At 40.8% G+C, this 20,039-nt stretch overlaps 1 protein-coding gene and 1 non-coding gene across 5 annotated transcripts in view; one reads left to right on the top strand and one right to left on the bottom strand.

Annotated features, from left to right (window-relative positions):
• The window catches only part of plekhh2 (pleckstrin homology domain containing, family H (with MyTH4 domain) member 2), a 35,872-nt gene that overhangs the window by 3,969 nt on the left and 11,864 nt on the right, over positions 1–20,039 (bottom strand). For 2 of the 4 annotated variants that reach the window (XM_086045639.1, XM_086045640.1), the window contains exons 5-28: positions 19,763–19,846; positions 19,529–19,610; positions 19,272–19,457; positions 17,264–18,132; positions 16,332–16,407; positions 16,158–16,252; positions 15,881–16,040; positions 15,481–15,648; positions 14,194–14,330; positions 13,548–13,661; positions 12,116–12,202; positions 11,846–12,004; positions 11,615–11,695; positions 10,118–10,297; positions 9,940–10,048; positions 9,422–9,534; positions 8,129–8,308; positions 6,771–6,868; positions 5,250–5,427; positions 2,852–3,010; positions 2,604–2,701; positions 1,263–1,404; positions 1,029–1,165; positions 537–666 (exon numbers count right to left, since the gene is read on the bottom strand). In XM_086045639.1, coding sequence (XP_085901765.1) covers positions 537–666; positions 1,029–1,165; positions 1,263–1,404; positions 2,604–2,701; positions 2,852–3,010; positions 5,250–5,427; positions 6,771–6,868; positions 8,129–8,308; positions 9,422–9,534; positions 9,940–10,048; positions 10,118–10,297; positions 11,615–11,695; positions 11,846–12,004; positions 12,116–12,202; positions 13,548–13,661; positions 14,194–14,330; positions 15,481–15,648; positions 15,881–16,040; positions 16,158–16,252; positions 16,332–16,407; positions 17,264–18,132; positions 19,272–19,457; positions 19,529–19,610; positions 19,763–19,846 — 3,822 coding nt within the window. The remainder of the gene's footprint in view (positions 1–536; positions 667–1,028; positions 1,166–1,262; positions 1,405–2,603; positions 2,702–2,851; positions 3,011–5,249; positions 5,428–6,770; positions 6,869–8,128; positions 8,309–9,421; positions 9,535–9,939; positions 10,049–10,117; positions 10,298–11,614; positions 11,696–11,845; positions 12,005–12,115; positions 12,203–13,547; positions 13,662–14,193; positions 14,331–15,480; positions 15,649–15,880; positions 16,041–16,157; positions 16,253–16,331; positions 16,408–17,263; positions 18,133–19,271; positions 19,458–19,528; positions 19,611–19,762; positions 19,847–20,039) is intronic. The other 2 variants (XM_086045641.1, XM_086045642.1) reach the window with 2 other exon arrangements.
• On the top strand, positions 7,451–7,544 carry trnai-uau (transfer RNA isoleucine (anticodon UAU)). The gene is made up of 2 exons: positions 7,451–7,488; positions 7,509–7,544. It is a non-coding gene; the product is annotated as a tRNA-Ile (tRNA).

The following is a 20,039-nucleotide window of genomic DNA, read 5'->3' as shown; positions in this document are numbered from 1 at the left end:
AAATATGACTGACTATAAATGTACAGATCCACAGTTATAATGAAAAATGGAGCTAATAATCAACTATTAGTCATTAGTATTATTATTTTTCCCACTAAAAAAATTGCAATTTTCTTTTCAGTTGAATTGCAAATCTTGTTTTAAATGACTGCAGACAGATGAGAACATATTAAAGTATAACAAAAAAATGGGCGTTGTCTTAATTATGGTGAAATTTCATAACCATTGTTTATATGATAGCATGAATCACAATGATTTTGAATGATGATCGAACCTAAGATTGCTGCGCTCAAATGACAGGACAAATCCCCCTTTTAGATCTGTTCTCCAAAACTGCTACCAGTTTTCAACCAAAATACAACCAAAACATAGACCATTCAAATATGGGCTAAATCATGCTGTTTGTATTACCGGTAATTATGTATTATTGTTTATGTCTGTGTTGTCACGTGTTTGCAGTATGTTAGCGTATCAAATAAAAACATATATATTTTTTGGAGTACCGGTACTTTGTATTTGGGTTGACGAACACTCACCTCAGCTTCAAATAGTTTGGCACCAAAGAAAGGCCACTTCTTAGCAACAGTCAGGTAAATCCTGACACACTCAGATGAACTTCGACCCCTGAGTGAGGACCAGCGAGCAGAGAGACGCTGGAGCAATTGTCTGAAAGCAAAAAGTGAATGTATCAAAAAAATGACCAATCATAGTCTTGAAGACTTTGAAAAGGTTAGTTGTGGTGCACAACTTGATGCTTGAAAAAAAAACTTAGGCCTGGTGCACCAGGAGGCTGTGACAAGCCTTTTGGAATCACTGTGTTTAATCGTGATCTTCCAATAAACGAGGCACATTTTTGGCAACAAAATTGGTGGACTATCATAAGAGGATGCACAAAAAAAAAATGTCATGCCTGAAACAGGGTTCACCATGAAAAAGCAGCTACGAGGGTTCATTCATGGCTGCTTGCGGCTTCAGTATTATTACTATTGCTGTATAAAATAGTGCTTCTGTTAAGTGTATTCCGCTACCTGAGTTGTTCCTCAGATGTGGTCCGACGGTAGTGTTTGGGGTAGAATCTGTCCAGGACCTGTTTCAAGGTTTGGTTGGACTTAGTCTGAACTGGTCCAGGACTCGAGAAGGGACGTTCAAAATCCCCAAACTCAACCTGATAGGTAAATAAAAACAGACAATAAAATTACAATAAACATTTTGAAATTCAAAAAAGTAATATATAGGTTAAAACCATTGAGGAACTTTCAGACCTGGGCCAGTAAGGCGGCCATTTCCAGAGCCAGCTCCTTGTTTACAGGGAAGTGTCCTGCTACAATGGTCTCGTTGATTTGATAGGCCAACAGCAACCTTTCCCTCTCTGACTCGCCCCTCGCCTGGCTGGAGAAGTATATCCTGGAAGGGTGAGGATGGTTGTAATTTTATACATCCATTTAGATTTGACTGGTCTAATGTAATTGTGGCGCTACATTACATGGCTGAAAACAAATTGGAACATTACACCTGCAGGAAGCAAAAGAGGAAGGACTTATAGATTTGATCCTCGTTGTGCAGCTTCCACTCTTCTAAAAATAATTACCTACTACAAGCGCTTATAACCAAACCGGTGTCTATTTTCAAGAGTAGGCCTACCGAGAGGTTCCATCCCACCCTGTGATTGCTTTGATAATGAATTCATTAGTTGTGAGTGTGGCTACAATGTGTCCCAAAACTTTTATCCAAATTGGCCTATAATTCAGTGAAAATCACCCAATGTTAGTGTCCTAGGGTGAACTAGTATTGTTACAACACGTCAAACAACATTCAGCATATGTCACTGTACCGTATGTACAAGGGCTGTTCGGTTTTGCCTAATAAGAAAATCAAGATTATTTTCTCTCAAACACGATTTTACGATTAAGATTTCTTTGTAAAATAAAAAATAATGAAAAATGAAGTATTTTGAATGTCTTTTATTTCAACTTAAGCTTTCTTTCTTTGAACTCAAAATGCCAGTCAATTTAACTTAATACACACAGAACAATCCATTGGGATTAACAGCATTTTACTTACACAATAGATTTCAGATCTGTTCTTAATTAAACCATTAATGAAAGAAGAAAGTGCATATACCATCTGAAACAAAATCATCAACATGAGAGAAGGTAGACAGTCAAATCTGTAAACCAAACAGTGTCTGTCAGCAAGTCATTTTGCCAACCAGCTAGTGACTAGCCTTTCACCTTTCTCCCTGATCTTACTTAAACATAAATCAACTACACTACAAATCTATATTTGCCCGATTTATTAACTAAACGCTCACTTGCCCGAGCAAATAGCAGAATCGCCGGTAGCGCCGGTGTTGTTGTAGTTTTTCCGGACTGCGCGCTCGTGCGAAGAAGCGGAAACGCAGAGGAAACTACGGTGGCTTAGATACACCAAAAATAAAAAAATCGAACGTGCCGATTTGTAAGTTAATACATCATTTTATCCAGAAAATTCAGTTACGGTTCAAAATCACTTAATCAAGCAGCCCTAATACGTACTGTATATTAAACACTATTGTGACAGTATAAAAATGCTTTAAAAATTACCGACTTTATTTCTTGGCATACCTGTTCTTATAAGTGAGACGAACTGTTCTAGTGTTTTCTGACTTGCCAGCGTGCTGCTCTTTGGATGCTTGCTCCCATTTGGATATAATATCACAAATCTGCCATAGACAGACAGTAGATGGGAACTTACAGAAGAAGAAGTTAAGAAGTGCAAAGGGACAACATGCGACTTTCACAAGCAACACACACAATTTCTAATTCAAAACATCCACAAAACAAACAAAAGCTCTGGATGATTGGAAAATCACCTTGATGCTGCCTTGATGCAAGCAGTGTTCCAGTTCTCGTCCAGTAGGGTCATCAGTGTACACACCGAAACCTGACAGCCCTGTTTTCCTCATGCCCGTGTCCTGGTTGAGACGACACTGGAACTCATCCACTGTGGTGGACGCATCAAAACTCACCACCTGTGAAAAAGCAATTGCTTTGTGCAAAATTACATTTATAGCATTATGCAAATTAATTCAAAAAGGTTTTCCCAAATTTGTTTCTGAACTTAAATCCTCTGATGTTGCATGCATTGCAACACTCCAATGGATGCACTCCACATAAAATTCATACTCATGAAGGGATGCAAAGGAGCGTGCAATGCCAGAATGAGGGTGGACCAATGGTGTTGTGACCCTCGACAGTGCAGACCAGCATCTCCCCAAAAACTAGTTGGCAAAATGCACTGCCACCTCCATAATAACCACACTGCTTTGACATAAACTGGTATAGAATAGATTTGTGTTGAATTATTACTCACATTTGTGAATTTTATCTTCGAAAAGTGCATGTTATAAATGTTCAAATCTGTTGCATAAGAACAACGGACTAAAACTTATGTTCATTAATGGAAAGTCAACCCAAACATATATATTTTTTTACCTGAATATATTCTATGCAAGCCCACTAGTTTAAACAAGGCACTCTGACAGAAATATTGCGTTTGTGGAATAAGAGCTAATCCACGTGTTTTTAGCCATCTCCGGAGGTGGCCATTTTGTCACTTCTGTCGCATGAAAATGACATCACAACTGGGCAGGTCTCAGGTGACAACCAATCACGGCTGACCTGTTTTCTGAAGCTGAGCCGTGATTGGTCGTTACCTGAGCCCTGAGCAGTTGTGATGTCACATTCAGTCGATAGAAGTGACAAAATGGCCGCCCTCTGAGATGGCTAAAAAGGGGTGGATTTTGCTGCGTAACTCATATTCCACAAACGCAAAATTAATTAGAATGCCGTGTTTCAACCAAGGTTATTATCGTAAACGAAAAAAATAACGAAAACTAAAATTAAAAAAACATTTTCGTTTACGAAATAAAATAAAAACGAAAATGTTTTTTGAAAAACGATAACTAACTAAAACGACATTATCTGCTCACAAGACTAACTAAAACGAACGATAATCGTTGCGAAAATACCATTCGTTTTCGTCTTTGTAAGCTTTTGTGACCATTTAAAATGTAAAACACGGCGCTGCCGGTTTTGCGACAGTTGTACAACCGTACGGCACCTCGACGTCTGAAGTGACGTACCGCATTTACAATTAGGTCTGATGGGTGTAAAACAAAACTAAAACAACATTATAATGGCGAAGGTTGCGAGAAAACGACAAAGCCCCATTTGGGATTCTTTTGATTATGATTGTCTCGGACAAAAGCAAATGCATTGTCACGGAGACGGGTCTCGTGCGGCATATTGCTCGAGGGGAAAAACCTCTCTCTCACTTTCTCTCTCTCTCTCGCTCACGCACCCACACACACACACTTTCAATATGGAAGCACTCAAATTTGTTGACATATATTCTGATGTTACAAGTCTGTACTCTCCTGTTCAATTGCCAGGTTTTTATGTTGCTTGTTTCATCTGCATTTTCACTTTAGAAGCAGCATTAATGCATTGCACTTTTCTTGGCCTTATTGCACTTAAGTTTAAGTGGACTGTTATGTTTTATTTGTTGATAGTTATTCATACTTTGTTAGTAATTTAATACATTTTTCAAATGTTATCTTTATTTGAATAAATAACAGTTGTTACTGTAAAAAAAAAAAGCCGCACCTGACAAATACATAAAATTCTAAAAAACTAAAACTAATAAAAACTAAACTAAAACTAAGCATTTTCCCCAAAACTAAAACTTATAAAAACTAACAAATCTATTTTAAACTAAACTCTAAACTCTAATTAAAACTAACTGAATTAGAAATAAAAAGTCAAAACGAAATAAAAACGAAACTAAAATGAAAAATCCCAAACTATAATAACCCTAGTTTCAACTAGTGGGCCCGCTGGGAAAATATTCTGGAAAAAAAAATGTTTAGGTTGATTTCCACTTTAAGTCTTAAAATCACCTAAATCTTGTGTGAACCATTAAAAAAATCTGTGAATAATGTAATCCTATCAACCAGCTAATTTGGTCAGTTGAACAAATAATGCTGGCGAGCAATAACACCCGCAAAGCAGACAACAGAAGACTCCTCGATGTGTGTCAACTACTGTAGGAAATAGTGAGGGTGTTTGCTTGAACTAACTGCAGTCTTTACTCTACAGCCACTCACTTCATACCTGAATGACACCATTGTGGTGTTTTCATATAGCTTTGTCACAGTCACTCTGACATCCTCATTCTGATAACATCCTTTTGTTTTTCATTATTATTACCTGGTAGGTGTTATTGAGGAAGTGCACTGGCACACTAAAGGGCAGGGAGTGGTGGTAGGGATTCCTTAGCAGGATAGAAAGGATCTCCATGCGAGATGGTCTGGCCTGCCTCTCACCCTTCTGCTGGGTGCGCTCCATTGAACGTTGGCAGTAGATGGCATATTTACCCACCTCAGTCCTGGGGACAGAATTAGAGGCATTGATAATCTAATGGTCATAAAGTGTGTCTACAAACACTAGCACAATTGAATGATATCAAAAATAAGAGTAACACATGAACATTTTTATCATATTGTTGAAATGTTTGCTAATTGAGAGTTTCAATCAAAATTTGCATTACTGTCTTTGTAGGCAGAAAGGCAGAATTCTTTTTACAGCTCTTGAGTCGGATCTCATTACAGTGCCATCATATGCAAAATTACAAGCACTCCACTTTAAGATTAGGGCCCGACCGATTAATTGGCTGACCAATTTGTTTGTCCGATATTGGCTCTTTTAAAATCGGCAGATTTTTTTCCCAAATTTTCCCCCTTTTTTTCTTTTAACACATTAACAGATTACAGCATAAAACAAAGATATTGATATTAAAAAACATGATAAAACAGTTGAATGTTCTGTCTGTTATTCATATCTTTGTTATTGTAATTATCAAAGGGGAAGTCAACCCAAGCATTTTTTTCCAAGAATATGTTCTATACAGGCCCACTAGTTGAAACAAGGCATTCCGATTAATATTGCATTTGTGGAATAAAAGTTAATCCACCCGTTTTAGCCATCTCTGGGGTGGCCATTTTGTCACTTCTGTCGACTGACATCACAACAGCTCAGGTCTCAGGTAACGACCAATCACAGCTCACCTGTTTTCTGAAGCTAAGCCATGATTGGTCGTTATCTGAGCACTGAGCATCTGTGATGTTATTTTCATATGTTATTTAAAGCTCTAAAAAAGATATACTATTATACAATTTATATGATCAAACATTTGAAAAGGTACAATATGCGGATGATAAAAATAAACTAAATATAATTGCGTGAGCACTCATCGGTTTAGTACTGGAACAAAAGCAGCAACCAAATTGTATTAAAATATATTCAGAACAATCAGCATGACAAGTAGTTAATTTTGAATGATATATGTATGAGGTCGGCACACACTGATATTTAAACAAATGTTTTTCCCCAAAATAGCTGCAAAGAGGTGCAAACAAGAATGTGTATGGTCAGTATTACAATACTATTGTGTGAAATTTAATAAGCTACGTGGGCACTAATAAGAGCCACAACCTCACGAAAAGCACTTGAGTTCTCACAATGACATGAAATTAATTAAGGGTGTCTTTTTTTAATGCACACACCTACCATTAAGCCACATCTACTGTAAAGGCAAATTGTAGTGGCAAAATGTATATTCAAAAAATGCTTCGTAGGAATTTAGAAGGAAAATATGGGGTGGAATTGCAAGTACTGTACTGCCATTTCATGTGAGGTGTCCGTTGAATCAGCTCAATGCTGTTCTGTCACCTGGAATCCCCATGTCGTTTCAGATGAACTTGGAGCAGCCAGAGGAAAGGATGCTGAGGCAGAAACAGTCCAACACACAAGGCTAAAAACTGCCAGCCCTGAAGAGAGACAAATGGCGTTATCAAACGCATATTGAATCAAGACAGCACCATAGGTTCAGCCTTATTTGATGTCATGGGGTTTGGCACATATGCTGCTATGAACCAAGAAACAATCGACTCCCCAAAACTCAGCAGACTAGCTCTTTCTATGTTTTTTTCCCCCCATTTGTCGCCTGTGGGCAATTGGCTCTGCAGCCAGATGGCAAAAGCAGTACACTACATATAAAAAGTGAAATAAGGGCAAGGGACCCTGAATAGATTGGTAGCAATTAGAGGCAGGTTGAACACCAACAATATATTATACGCAAAAAGATTTAGGATTGCAGTCAAACTGTATTTTGACGATTGCCATGTGGCTGACGCTCTTAGTTTTCCTCTGTATGTGCACTATAACAGTGCCAGCGAAGATGAAGGCTTTTCTGGACCTATTTCTTCTAATAGGGGGCAGTCTACACCTGGAATCAGACGACAAAAGCTGACACACCACATAAAGAGGACTGGTACTTTCAGAAAGAATGGCTGCCGACATACGACATTACACTGTTGTATTGGAATGAATTTACTGCGCATCACTTTTGAGCTCCAGTGGCGCAATTGGTTAGCGTGTGGTACTTATATGACAGTACGCTGTAGAGCAATGCCGAGGTTGTGAGTTCAAGCCTCACCTGGAGCAAGCTTTTGGTGCAATAGGTTTAGATCGTATCCTGTCACTGCAGGTGGGGGGTCTCGTTTCCTGGTTCAATTTTGGCCATCGACCAGCAGAAAAATGTGGGTGGCAACGACATCACCAAGACCGACGGCTGTACTTGAACCAGACACTGATACCCTGAACTGCTCCAAGGGTGCTAAAATAGCCCCCAGCTCCAGTGTATGCCACTGACTGTTTGTGTTTACAGTGTAACTGTCATGGGTTTAAAAACAGGAGTCAACTGCGGTGAATGTACATGTATGTCATGACAATAAAAGAAAATTCTTCAGACTCTTTTAAAAAGTGAATTTCTGCCAATTTAGGTTCATTGAAGACTTTATCTATGTTGTTTGCCTATATGTTCTCTGCGACTGCCTGGTGAGCCAAAGTCAGCAGGGAGAGGCTCCAGTTCACCCTCCCAAGTGAGGATTAAAGTTGTAGAAATTGATGAATGGATGCAAACAGTGCCCTCTTGTGGTGACTTGAGGAGGAACTCATTGGCGGTTGGTATGCATTATGCTAGCTGAATAATCAGGCTACTGTTGCCACCAGGTGGTGAACATGCGCACCTGCAAGGGTCCCGGGTGGCCTTGCGGCTGCCTCTTTCTGGTCTGCTTGATGAGCTGGCAGAAGAACTCGTTTTGAAGCTCAGGGTGCGTCAGACACACCTGTAGAGCGCTCTGAGCCAGGGAGACGTGATAATCGATGGCCGGGGCATCGATGGCCACATTGATGAACAGCTGACAAGTCTGAGAAGAAAAGTAAGAGACACTTGTTAAGTGATTAATGATTAATTGATTAGGTGATTCATTAACATACTCTGGAAAACAAAATTTACAGCAGTGTGAGCAGTGAACTAGTGATTTACAACATAAATTCTAATATTTGTCGCTTGAAATGGTATTAATTTGTTCCCAACACACTCTTCTCTTCATTTCATAATAGGGCTGCTCGATTAAGCGATTTTGAACCGTAACCGAATTTTCTGGATAAAACAATGTTAAAAACGTTCAAATCGGCACGTACGATTTTGTTATTTTTGGTGTATCTAAGTGTAGCCCAGTTGTACTTTCCGTATTGTGTTCTGTTTGTACATTCTCTTCATATTTGTACTTTCTGTTACTCTTCTCTTCGTATTAAGATCTCTTTTTTCCAGTGGTTACTTCCGTGTTTGTCATGCGGTCACGTGAGAAGCGCGTTCAATCCAATTGCTGAAATGCGGGAGCGATTGTCCGCTGGCTGAGGAGAAAGTGACACATGTGGGGGATTGTTTGCTGCAGGAGCCGACTATCTGAGCCGACTGCCGAGTGAGTGAGGAAGTGAAGTGGAGCGCATGCTCAACTGACGGAATTGGCCAGGTCGATAGTGAGCTAGGAGCCCAGGATTGAAACTTGGAAATTGCCTGGAATAGAACTGAACCATTCTGAATCACGCCTGCTCTGGTCGGGCTGGTAGGAGGCTGCATTTTAGCCAGCCGATCCCCTTCATTGAACTTAAATTGACTGGCATTTTGAGTTCAAAGAAAGAAAAATTAAATTTAAATTCAAAATACTTCATTTTTCATTATTGTTTATTTTACAAAGAAACCGTAATCGTAAAATCGGGTTTGAGAGAAAATAATCAGGATTTTCTTATTAGGCAAAATCGAACAGCCCTATTTCATAGTGTTTTTTGCTTCAATTCTTGCAGCGGTGTATATGGATGTTAAATATATATTTTTTGACCAATCAGATTTCAGCCTCTATGTGCTGACTAGATTCATATAGTCTGCCCAGGGCCTTCTAAGAGGTGTTTTTGAGCAAGGCACCAAAGCACAGAGACTCCCAATGTTGAGCAAGGCAAGAGCATGCATACTTCCTTACCTTAAAGAGTTTGACCGCCTCTGTTTGCAGGGCCTGTGAAGGTAGCGTGGTAAGTGGAGACAATAAAGCCTCCTTGTTGAAACATAATGTTGGGTTTATCCAAATCTGAGAGTCTGTAAATGATACAGTAATAAAGTTTAAAGAAAACACGTCGAACAAATAGAACATTATGAATGCAGCAAGATATTAGAAAACTGCATGGGCACTCATGCAAATAGAGAACTTGGAAAATCATCAACTCTATACACAGACAGATCTTGTCAGTCCCTGTTTCAGGCTGCAGGCAAAAGTAGATTTTTGGATCAAATTCAAGCTCTACTATCCACTAATTTGCAAGCCAGCTCAGACGAGCTGCTTCTATACAACAGCGCTCTAACTGACCAGTGTTTAAGATCAAATTGGATTTCATGTGATGGTTGTAGTTCAGACTTCATAAAATCAGAACAGATACATTGTGGACATGATGACCAAAAACAAATTGTGCCTGGCAGTCTGAACGAGGCCTTCCACCCGCTTACCTGGATCTCCATCCACTTGAAAGAGTTTCCCCACCAGTTTTTCAAACTCAGTGCCGACTTTTCCCATCATGGCTCCTGCTGCGACACACAGGTGATACAGCCACGAATCCTAAACAAGAGCGTGCCTTTCGTAAGTGCTTTGTCGCTTGTAAGTGTAACATGAAATAAACTGACTGACCTTCTCATGGCGAGATTCGATGAGCAGATAAATCGGTTCTTGATCCTGTGGATGGATGGCGATTGTATAGGACACTACTTGTAATCCACCCCCACATGCTTTCAAGCCATCGTCAGAGTCCCGAGACTTGTCCACCTCCTCCACCTGGGCGTCCCAAAGCTTTATCTGACCAAGTGGAAACTGAGAACAGAGACAAAAATGAAAAGGTCCATTCAATAATGGCTCATTTGTATTTTTCACTCAATCACTCCACTAGCATTTCTGGCTGAAATCTGCTTTTAAGGCGGTAAATACAAATAGACAGTGGTATAGATAAATTTATCGACACCTCCGACCCCCCCCCCCCCAAAAAAAGTGCTTTTGTGTTGGTCAGATTTGTATAATGTGCCCACACAATCTGGAAGTAATTAAAGTGCTGAACACAGTTAGCAGCACACAACAAAAAGTAAGGTTTATGCCCTAAATTCAAAGCACTAGTAGTTACCAAAATAATGTTTATGTTTTGGTTATGGTTTATAATAGGCAATAGGATAATAGGATTTTTAGCTGAAATAATATTTTTAAAGTGGAAGTCAACCCAAACATGTTTTTTTTCAAAAATATGTTCTATGCAAGCCCACTAGTTGAAGCAAAGCATTCTGATAAATATTGCGTTTGTGGAATAAGAGTTAATCCACACGTTTTTAGCCATCTCCGGGGACGGCCATTTTGTCACTTCTGTCGCCTGAAAATGACATCACAACTGCTCAGGGCTCGGGTAACGACCAATCATGGCTGACCTGTTTTCTGAAGATGAGCCGTGATTGATCGCTACCTGAGCCCTGAGCATGTGTGATGTCATTTTCAGTCGACAGAAGTCACAAAATGGCCGCCACCTAAAATGGCTAAAAAGGGGTGGATTTTGCTGCTTAACTCATATTCCACCAACGCAATATTAATCGGAATGTTGTGTTTGAACTAGTGGGCCTGCTTGGAACATATTCTTGAAAAAAATGTTTGGGTTGATTTCCACTTTAAGGTCGCTAACAGGATCCCTGAATAGCACGTCACACTTTAGTCTGGTTACTTGTTGCTATAAAGAATAAGTCACATTATTCTTTCTCTGTTGCCCCTGTTGTTTGGGTTGATTTCCCTTTAAGGCTAAAATATAAACAAGAAAATATTATTTCTATTCATGACTGTTTTGTATGCTGCTGTTCTGCAATAAAACTTAAGAAAATAGTAAAGCACATCATTATTTCATAATAATGTTTCTTAACCTATCAAAATGTCCACAGTTTTTTTCTACTATGATTTCTGAACCTAAACGTGTTTAAAGGCTCTGTTTTATGTTTGATTATTTTCTGAGTTGTTATGATGATTATCATTATTTCATGGTAAATTAGAAATGAGGTATTTTGAAAGCATTAAATTACATTTTCTGAAGAAACTATGCAACAACATCTGTTTTAACCTGAAAAATGCCAAATGATTGGCAATTAATTTTGTAAATTGTACCTTGTCCTCTTGGCTCCGAAAGTAGTACAGAGTTTTGCCAATCAGAGCACACCAAACCCGCTTAGAGTAGCCATGCTTTACCTGCCATTGACAAAATGAATTTTATTATTTCAAAAATTGCTGTGACTTCAATGAAAATAGGTAAATGAGAATAATGACGCAACATGGGGGCAAATGTACAATAATTGCACATGGCTTCTATCGGCAAAAGTTGTATTGAAATAATTTAACCTTGATAAGCTGTCCCTTCATGCCGGGCCGAATATCTGGCTGAGTGTAGAGCGGACTTGCAGCTTTTACTCTTAGCACACTCTGCAGCACCATGAGCCATTCCTCTAGCAGATTTGGGGAGTCCGCTTTCAGGTAGTACACTCTCTTCCCCGTCACTATCTAAAGAGGAAGGGAAAAGGAAGCCAAAAAAGGGTGCTTCTGAGCAAAGGAACTTGAAATAAATTAAAATGTTGAATTCTCATATTTATGGTTGTTGTGTGTGTGTGAGACCTGGAGCACTTGTTTTCCTTCTCCTCGTGCAATGTTGCTGGTGGCATTGACCTCAATCTGACCTTGAGGTTTCCGGATCACATCACTCTGCCGAAACATAACTTCATATAAGAGCTCACAGCAGCATTAACAGAGCTACAGTATCTACATGCAAATAGAGGAGAACAATTAGTTACAGCTGATAGAAATAGATTTAAAAAGCTGTGGTAACAGTAACTAAAAACTCTGGAACGCTCACTCTGCAAGAATGCGTTTGTGTGCGCGTGTGTGTGTGTAAATAAATAAATATGTATATCCATGACCAATTATGGCTCAGCTTGCATACATCACATGACAAAACTCAGCAGTCAGCAGTCGGAATCGCTGACGGAAGCCTGTTTAAAATCAGAGGCGGACCGGCCTATAAAAAAAGGTGAATAACGGACGGAAGGGTACCCACGCTGCAGACGGATTGAGGTCAGAGAATGATGGTGGCCACATCATCAGGTGTATTACCTTTATTACCACAGCAGCAGCAAAAAATATATTTTGTTTACAAACTCCACCTTTTTTGCACATTCAGACCTCCTAAATGGGCCTACCACCTCACTCCACGTTAAAGCATCACTACGCAATCTCCTTGGTGACATCACAGCCTTGTTGGGACATGATAGCCATCCACTAACCATCCAAAACTTCTTCCATCTGAACCATCCAAAGAAGCAGAACATTCATCAATTTAAATAAAAGTTGGAAAATTACTCTCCTGAGCTAAAACAATCCATCCATCTATTATCGATACCGCTTATCCTCACAAGGGTCGCGGGGCGTGCTGGAGCCTATCCCAGCTGTCTTCAGGCAGTAGGCGGGGGACACCCTGAATTGGTTGCCAGCCAATCGCAGGGCACACAGAGACAAACATTCGCACTCACAATCACACCTAGGGGCAATTTAGAGAGTGCAATCAACTTACCAAGCATGTTTTTGGAATGTGCGAGGAAACCGGAGTACCCGGAAAAAACCCACGCAGGCACGGGGAGAACATGCAAACTCCACACAGGGAGGCCGGAGCCGGTATCGAACCCATGACCTCTGAACTGTGAGGCGGACGTGCTAACCAGTCAACCACCGTGCCGCCGCGAGCTAAAAAAATATTAGTTTCAAATACTAATCATCTGTAGGGTTTTGACAGCTCTTAATATGACTCATTTGCCTCAGAAACTTTCTTCAGTAAGCTTTTATCGGTTCTTGGAACCCCAAACATTTTTTTTAACAACCTGCACGGAAACTTTCCCTTTTCTTAGTCTCACCTGGGGAATCAAAACTGTCCGAGATCCACATCAGTGATCTAAACACACAGGGGTAATCCCGAAACTTCTTAAAATACTGTTCTGACTATTGCTACTATTAGCAGAAGCGGAACTGATGTGTAGATGTGTCGCAACAAACTCACTGGGGATTTATAATATAGAAGCTCTCCATCTTTCAAGACAAACCAGCGTCTCTTCCAGGTTTTCTTCCATGTCTTCACCATTTTCAGCAGGTAGCCTGATTTCTCCATCGACTCCTAAAACAAGCAATATTCAGAATGAGAATTACACTAACCTTTAGTAGCTAAGTTTGTCAAAAACACAAAACAAGGATTTAGTTTCTGCTAGATACAGAAATTAGCATCAGCCATCTAAAGAGCTTTAAATAATGTTCATGAGTGCACAGACGTTTTTTCGTTTTCTTTTTTTTTTTTTAGGGGCGACGGAGTGTAAGGACGGAAGCGCTTTAAAAGGACGAGGATGGACGGGGTCAGAGGACGATTATTTTTATGAATAAGGATGGAGGGACGAGGACGGAAGGGCACCAAGGTCGCGGACGCAGGAGAGAGGGTGGACCGGCAAAAAAGGGCAAAGTGCCCATCTCTGCAAATGACACTTATAAACGTCACTGTGCAAGAAAAGTCAACGCTTCTACTCTTCCATGGGAAACCGATCAAGTGAAATTAATGCACATAAATACACTATATGCCCCCCGAAAAAAATCGATATTTGGCCATGGTTCTTAAAACAGTTGGTGGTTGTTGTTTGTAATACAAATACTGTACATACATTTTTGCTGTTTTCACCAGTAGAGGAGCAGGTTTTGGGTAGTTTCTGCTCTGGTTCAGAGCACTCAGTATCGGTGGAATAGGCATCAGGTGGGATGGCGTAGTCACTCTCTGATGTCATTGAAGACATTGATACAGCTGCAGGTGAAGCAAAAGTGGTTTGATGTTACTGTTATGTTCACAACATACACCCAAACAAGACATGTTTATTGTAAACAAAAAAATAAAACCCACATAAAATGGTCGTATAACATATTCAGTCACAGGGTTCATATTGACAAACAACCATTCACACTCACATTTATACCTATCAGCATGAGTACTAAACACGAGAAGAGCATGAGGTGGAGTACACCTCGGACCTGTCGCCAGCGCAGAGCACATATGAGACAACCATCCACTCACATTCACACCTATGGACAATTTAGACTTGAGAGCAGTGTTGTCAAGTATACGGCCTGGGGTCCATTTGCAATCCACTATCCATTTTGTATACAGTACACTAAAATTCAGAATTGACATGCCCTGTGTTGTTTGCCTGCATTGTATTACTCACTTATTCCACTGGGTGGTAGAAGAAGAAGAAGAAGAAATGGTAAATGGGCTGTCACTTGTAAAGCGCTTTTCTACCTTGGTACTATAAGACGAAGAAGAAAAAGACAAAGAAGAAAAAGGAGAAAAAGAAGGACACAAAGGAGGATAAAAAGATGAAAAAGAAGAAGAAGAAAATGTGTTCTCATCTCTAATTTTCAACCAGTCACACACCACTAAAATGGTTGCAAAACTTCTATTCATAATGCCGTATTTGTATTCATAATGTGCAGAGCTGGGCACTTGGCCCTTTTTTACCGGTCCGGCCGCGACCCCCCACCCTTGACCTGGGTACCCTTACGGCTGCGACCCCTCGCCCTTATTCATAAAAATGATGAATAAAAAATTGTAACGTGTAAGATTATATACAGATATGTAAAGCCAAATTACAACTTTCATAAGATTCAGTACACCCTGGGGTTGACAGGTGATGATAAAATAAACATATCTCAAAAACCTGATGACTAAAAAACTAAAACTAAAGACATTTTTGAAATCCATCCATCCATCCATTATCGATACTGCTTGTCCTCACAAGGGTCGCGGGGCGTGCTGGAGCCTATCCCAGCTGTCTTTGGGCAGTAGGCGGGGGACACCCTGAATTGGTTGCCAGCCAATCGCAGGGCACACAGAGACAAACAAACATCCGCACACACAATCACACCTAGGGGCAATTTAGAGAGTCCAATCAACTTACCAAGCATGTTTTTGGAATGTGGGAGGAAACTGGAGTACCCGGAGAAAACCCACGCTGGCCCGGGGAGAACATGCAAACTCCACGCAGGGAGGCCGGGGCCGGGATCGAACCCACGACCTCTGAACTGTGAGGTGGACGTGCTAACCAGTCGACCATTTTTGAAATCCTCTTCAAAAATACATTTAAAGACACAAAGTAATTTCTGGTTAAGATTTGCTGTTGACCAGTGTGATTTTTCTTCTGACTGTATATTAAAGTGTCATACTGTATTCATTTATCAAATAAAATAGATATAACGTAATATAATTTTATGAATGTATTTCCCAACGATTTCACTTTTGATCATTTTCTTCTGCTTCTGATGCTGAGGTCATTTCCTTCCAGTATAAGAGACATGCACCTCTTTTGAGAGAGCGTGGGCTGCCAGGGTTGCTGTCCTTGTGGGAGCTGGAGGACGTGTGGGAACTGCATAAGGAGCCATCCTCCTCTCCAGAACTGGATGACTCCTCAGAACTAGATGACTCATCTAAGTATGGATTGTTACTCAGCAGAGTGGCTTTCTGCAGACACACGGGGTTTGGTTTTGGTGTTCACAAATTACAGACATACTATATGCTAAACACGTGCATGAACAACACACAAAATGAGAGTTTTGCACATACAGTAGTTGTACTTACCCCCTTCAGAGTAGTGTAAACTGGTGTGGTCATATTTTTATAAATGAGGGATGTGTATATTACAAAGGCAGGATAGGAGGGTTGCAGAGAGGGGTCTACAAAACAGAGTAAAGCTCTCAGGTAAATATCAGAATCCAACTTTTGTCATCATGACTGTCACACTCACTGCCTTACCTTTGCTAGTTGAATCTGTGCATGATGTCTCCGACAGCCTGATTCCTGATTTCGCCACCGCGTAGATGCGACTCTCCTTTGGAGACATCCATTATAAACACGTTAATACACCAGCCACGGCATACTGTAGTTACACCGGCACAATCATCTAAGTCTAACACACAAACTGTATAATCGCACAGTGAAAAAAAATCTAATCAATTGGAATAATTCCATAACTAACTGTGATTTTCTTTGGATACCAGAGATGGGAAAGAGAAAAAAATGGAGAGAATTGTTTTGCAAATATCTGTCTTGGCTGCTCATTATAATATGGTTATGAAAAAGAACAGAACGTATAGTTCACCCAGTGAGCTGTGCCTAGCCTTGATGTGGAGACATTTTGATGATAAATGAATACATCAAAGCGGGGGTCAACCCAAACATATATTTTTTTAAATTATGTTCTATGCAATCCCACTAATTGAAACAAGGCATTCTGATAAATATTGCGTTTGTGGAATGAGAGTTAATGCATCTCTAGGGGCGGCCATTTTGTCACTGTTGACTGAAAATGACATCACAACTGCTCAGGGCTCGGGTAACGACCAATCACGGCTGACCTGTTTTATGAAGCTGAGCCGTGATTGGTCGTTACTGGAGCAGTTGCGATCTCATATTCAGTTGACCGAAGTGGCAAAATGGCCGCCCCCTGAGATGGCTAAAAAAGGGTGGAAATTGCTGCTTAATTTATATTCCACAAACGCAATATGAATCAGAATGAAGTGTTTCAACTAGTGGGCATGCTGGGAACATATTCTTGAAAAAAATATGTTTGGGTTGATTTCCCCTTTTAGTAAACATTGCTGAACTATAATGAGACCATACAAATAAATAGAAATATCTTGATCTGAATAAACAAGAGTCTTTTTGTGTAGAAATCCCATTCTTACCCAGGAGGGGAGCCTGTGTAAAGGGGGTGTAGGAGGTGAGCTGTGACTGTCTGAGTTTATTTCTGGACACCCATAAGTAGGGTCGGGTGTGGCCTGTATGGAAAGCGTTGTGGGTTTGTTGCGAGAGCTGGGGCGGATCTGCAAGGACGGATCCTTGCCTGTCTCCATGTCGACCTCCTGCATTTGGTCAAGGTCAGTCTCCTGTGGTCGGGAGGAGCGCAGCATGCTGAGGGCGTTACGTGTTTGCCCGTGCGTTGCCTCAGTGCTGATTGTTGGTTGGCTCAGGTGTTTCTTGGCCATAGCTACGTGAGTCAAACCCAACCCTGCCGGGGTCCGCAGTCTGGGTTGTTTGGGTGAAGCAGGGGTATCTCTCAGGTCTTGGGGCGGGTTGGGTCGTTTGGGAGTCAGAGCCGGTGTGACGACGGGGCTCGGGGTGTTCATTTCGCTGGACGAGGATGACGAGTCAAGTCTTTGTGACTGGAATCGTTTGTTGAGCTCCTCAGAGGTGCAGTCCTCCTTCATTTTACACTCCCCGGGTGGCCCATCCGACGCCCCCAGAATGTTGAAGCTGGGCCGCTCCGCTCGCTGCATGTCGTCGTCAAACAGAGAGCTGCTGTCATCCGACGCGGTCAGGTAGGCCTCGCTCCCGGCGCGACTTAACTCCAGAGCTCCTTCTCTGACTTCGCACCCTCCTCCTTCAGCACTCGAGAGCACTGACGAAACACTACAAGACTCGGGCCTGCTCGCTCGAAAGTCCAATGGATTTATGTTCTCATTCTCCTCCAGACGATTAACCAGCAGTCCGGTTTGATCTGGTCTCAGGACTTCGGCACCTGCGGCTGAAGAGGCCGTCTGCTTACTTCGATTGTCTGTCAGAGTATACAAGAGAATATGTCTTAAAGCGGAAGTCAACGCAAACATTTCTTTTCAAGAATATGTTCTATGCAAGCCCACTAGTTGAAACAGGGCATTCTGATAAATATTGCATTTGTGGAATAAATGTTAATCCACTCGTTCTTAGCCATCTCTGGGGGCCGCCATTTTGTCTTCTGCCTACTGAAAATGACATCACAACTGCTCACAACGACCAATCACGGCTCAAATTCAGAAAACAGGTCAGCCGTGATTGGTCGTTGTGAGCAGTTGTAATGTCATTTTCAGTAGGCAGAAGACAAAATGGCTGCTCCCGGAGATGGCTAAAAACGAGTGCATTTTGCTGCTTAATTTATATTCCACAAACGTAAAATTAATCAGAATGCCGTATTTCAACCCGTGGGACTTCTGGGAACACATACCTGTCAACTTATACGTTTTTTGATCATTTCAAATTGTGTACACCGTATAATAATTTTTGTACGGGGAAAAAAAATAATTAAAAACTCGTTTTTGTTAGAGCGATCTCATTTTGCCCATTTTAGCTCTAATCCGGAGCGTCCGTTAGCGATTCCGTCTGCAAACTTCGGTCGATTTTCACGAGCATAGCATATAATTTTTAGTAGGATACTTGAATACTTAAATATTTCAACGTTGCAGCCCTACATTCAACCACCCTGTTATATTGTCAAGTTTTTATTGTTTAGTAAAACCCTTGGTTCAAATTCCTGGGATTAACCGGAAAAAAATCCCACTTTAAAACGGAAGTCAATTCAAACATATTTTTTTCAAGAGTATGTTCTATGTAGGCCCACTAGTTAAAATATGGCATTCTGATTAATGTTGCCATTTGTGGAATATGAGTTAAGCAGCAAAATTCACCCGTTTTTAGCCGTCTCAGGAGGCGGACATTTTGTCACTTCTGTCGACTGAAAATGACATCACAAATGCTCAGGGCTCAGATAACGACCAATCATAGCTCAGCTTGAGAAAACAGGTGAAAAAAATATATTTGGGTTGACTTCACTTTCAAAATGATTAATTTACTACCCAAATGAAGTAATTGGTGAGAAAAATTGCTTTTCGAAAAAAAAACGTTATTTCGAGCCTTGAACTTCATATAAAGCATTCTTACCCACATTGATCCTGCCTTCAGTTTCTTCCTCGACGCTGAGACTCCTGCGTGAGGGAACGGGCCCTGTCAGAACCTGTGCACTCTTTCCTCTCACCTGGAAGCAGCCAAATGTCAGGCTGCTAACCCGGTGGGCTTCACCTGGCTTGCACAGAACTGCTCGTCTACCGGAACATTTCTGCTCAAATTCTGAAACATGACCAATACATAATGTAGCATATTTGAACAGATGAATAGACAGCCTTGCATCTCATACTGACCATCCATTTTCTTCTTTAGCTCATCAATCTGAGCTTCCTGTTGTTTGTTGGTTTCTCTTAGTGCGGCGTTCTCTACCTCAAACTGAGGGAGAAACACGTCTTTAGTGGAGGCAGTCGTACTCCAGCAACTCACAAAATAATCATGCAGGAAAAAAAACTCTCTCATGGTTTTTAAATCAATTTAAAATCTGTGTGTCTGAGAGTGTGTGTGTGTTTTCTCTAATTTTGCGCTACCTCTGATAACTTTAGCATCACCCATTCCTTGATCTTCGCTGCTTTCTCCTCCACGGTCTTGGCATCTTGAAGCCTTGACTGTTTCTGTTTCAGAGATACACACACAACGCACAGGTCACAGAAGCACACACATCAGTCATTCTTAAGATATACCTCTAAAACATGCAGCTGGAGAACAGGAAACCACATGTAATATTTTCAGTAAGGATATTAAGGATCAATCCTTGAAAAAAAAAAAACTCTTTTGAGCTGTGCTTTGTTTGCTAGCGAAATTTGG

Source organism: Filicampus tigris, chromosome 11 (assembly GCF_054856515.1).
Source record: "Filicampus tigris isolate MCC_2025a chromosome 11, RoL_Ftig_1.0, whole genome shotgun sequence".
Classification (NCBI taxonomy): Eukaryota; Metazoa; Chordata; class Actinopteri; order Syngnathiformes; family Syngnathidae; genus Filicampus; species Filicampus tigris.
This window is presented reverse-complemented; position numbering and strand designations above follow the sequence as displayed.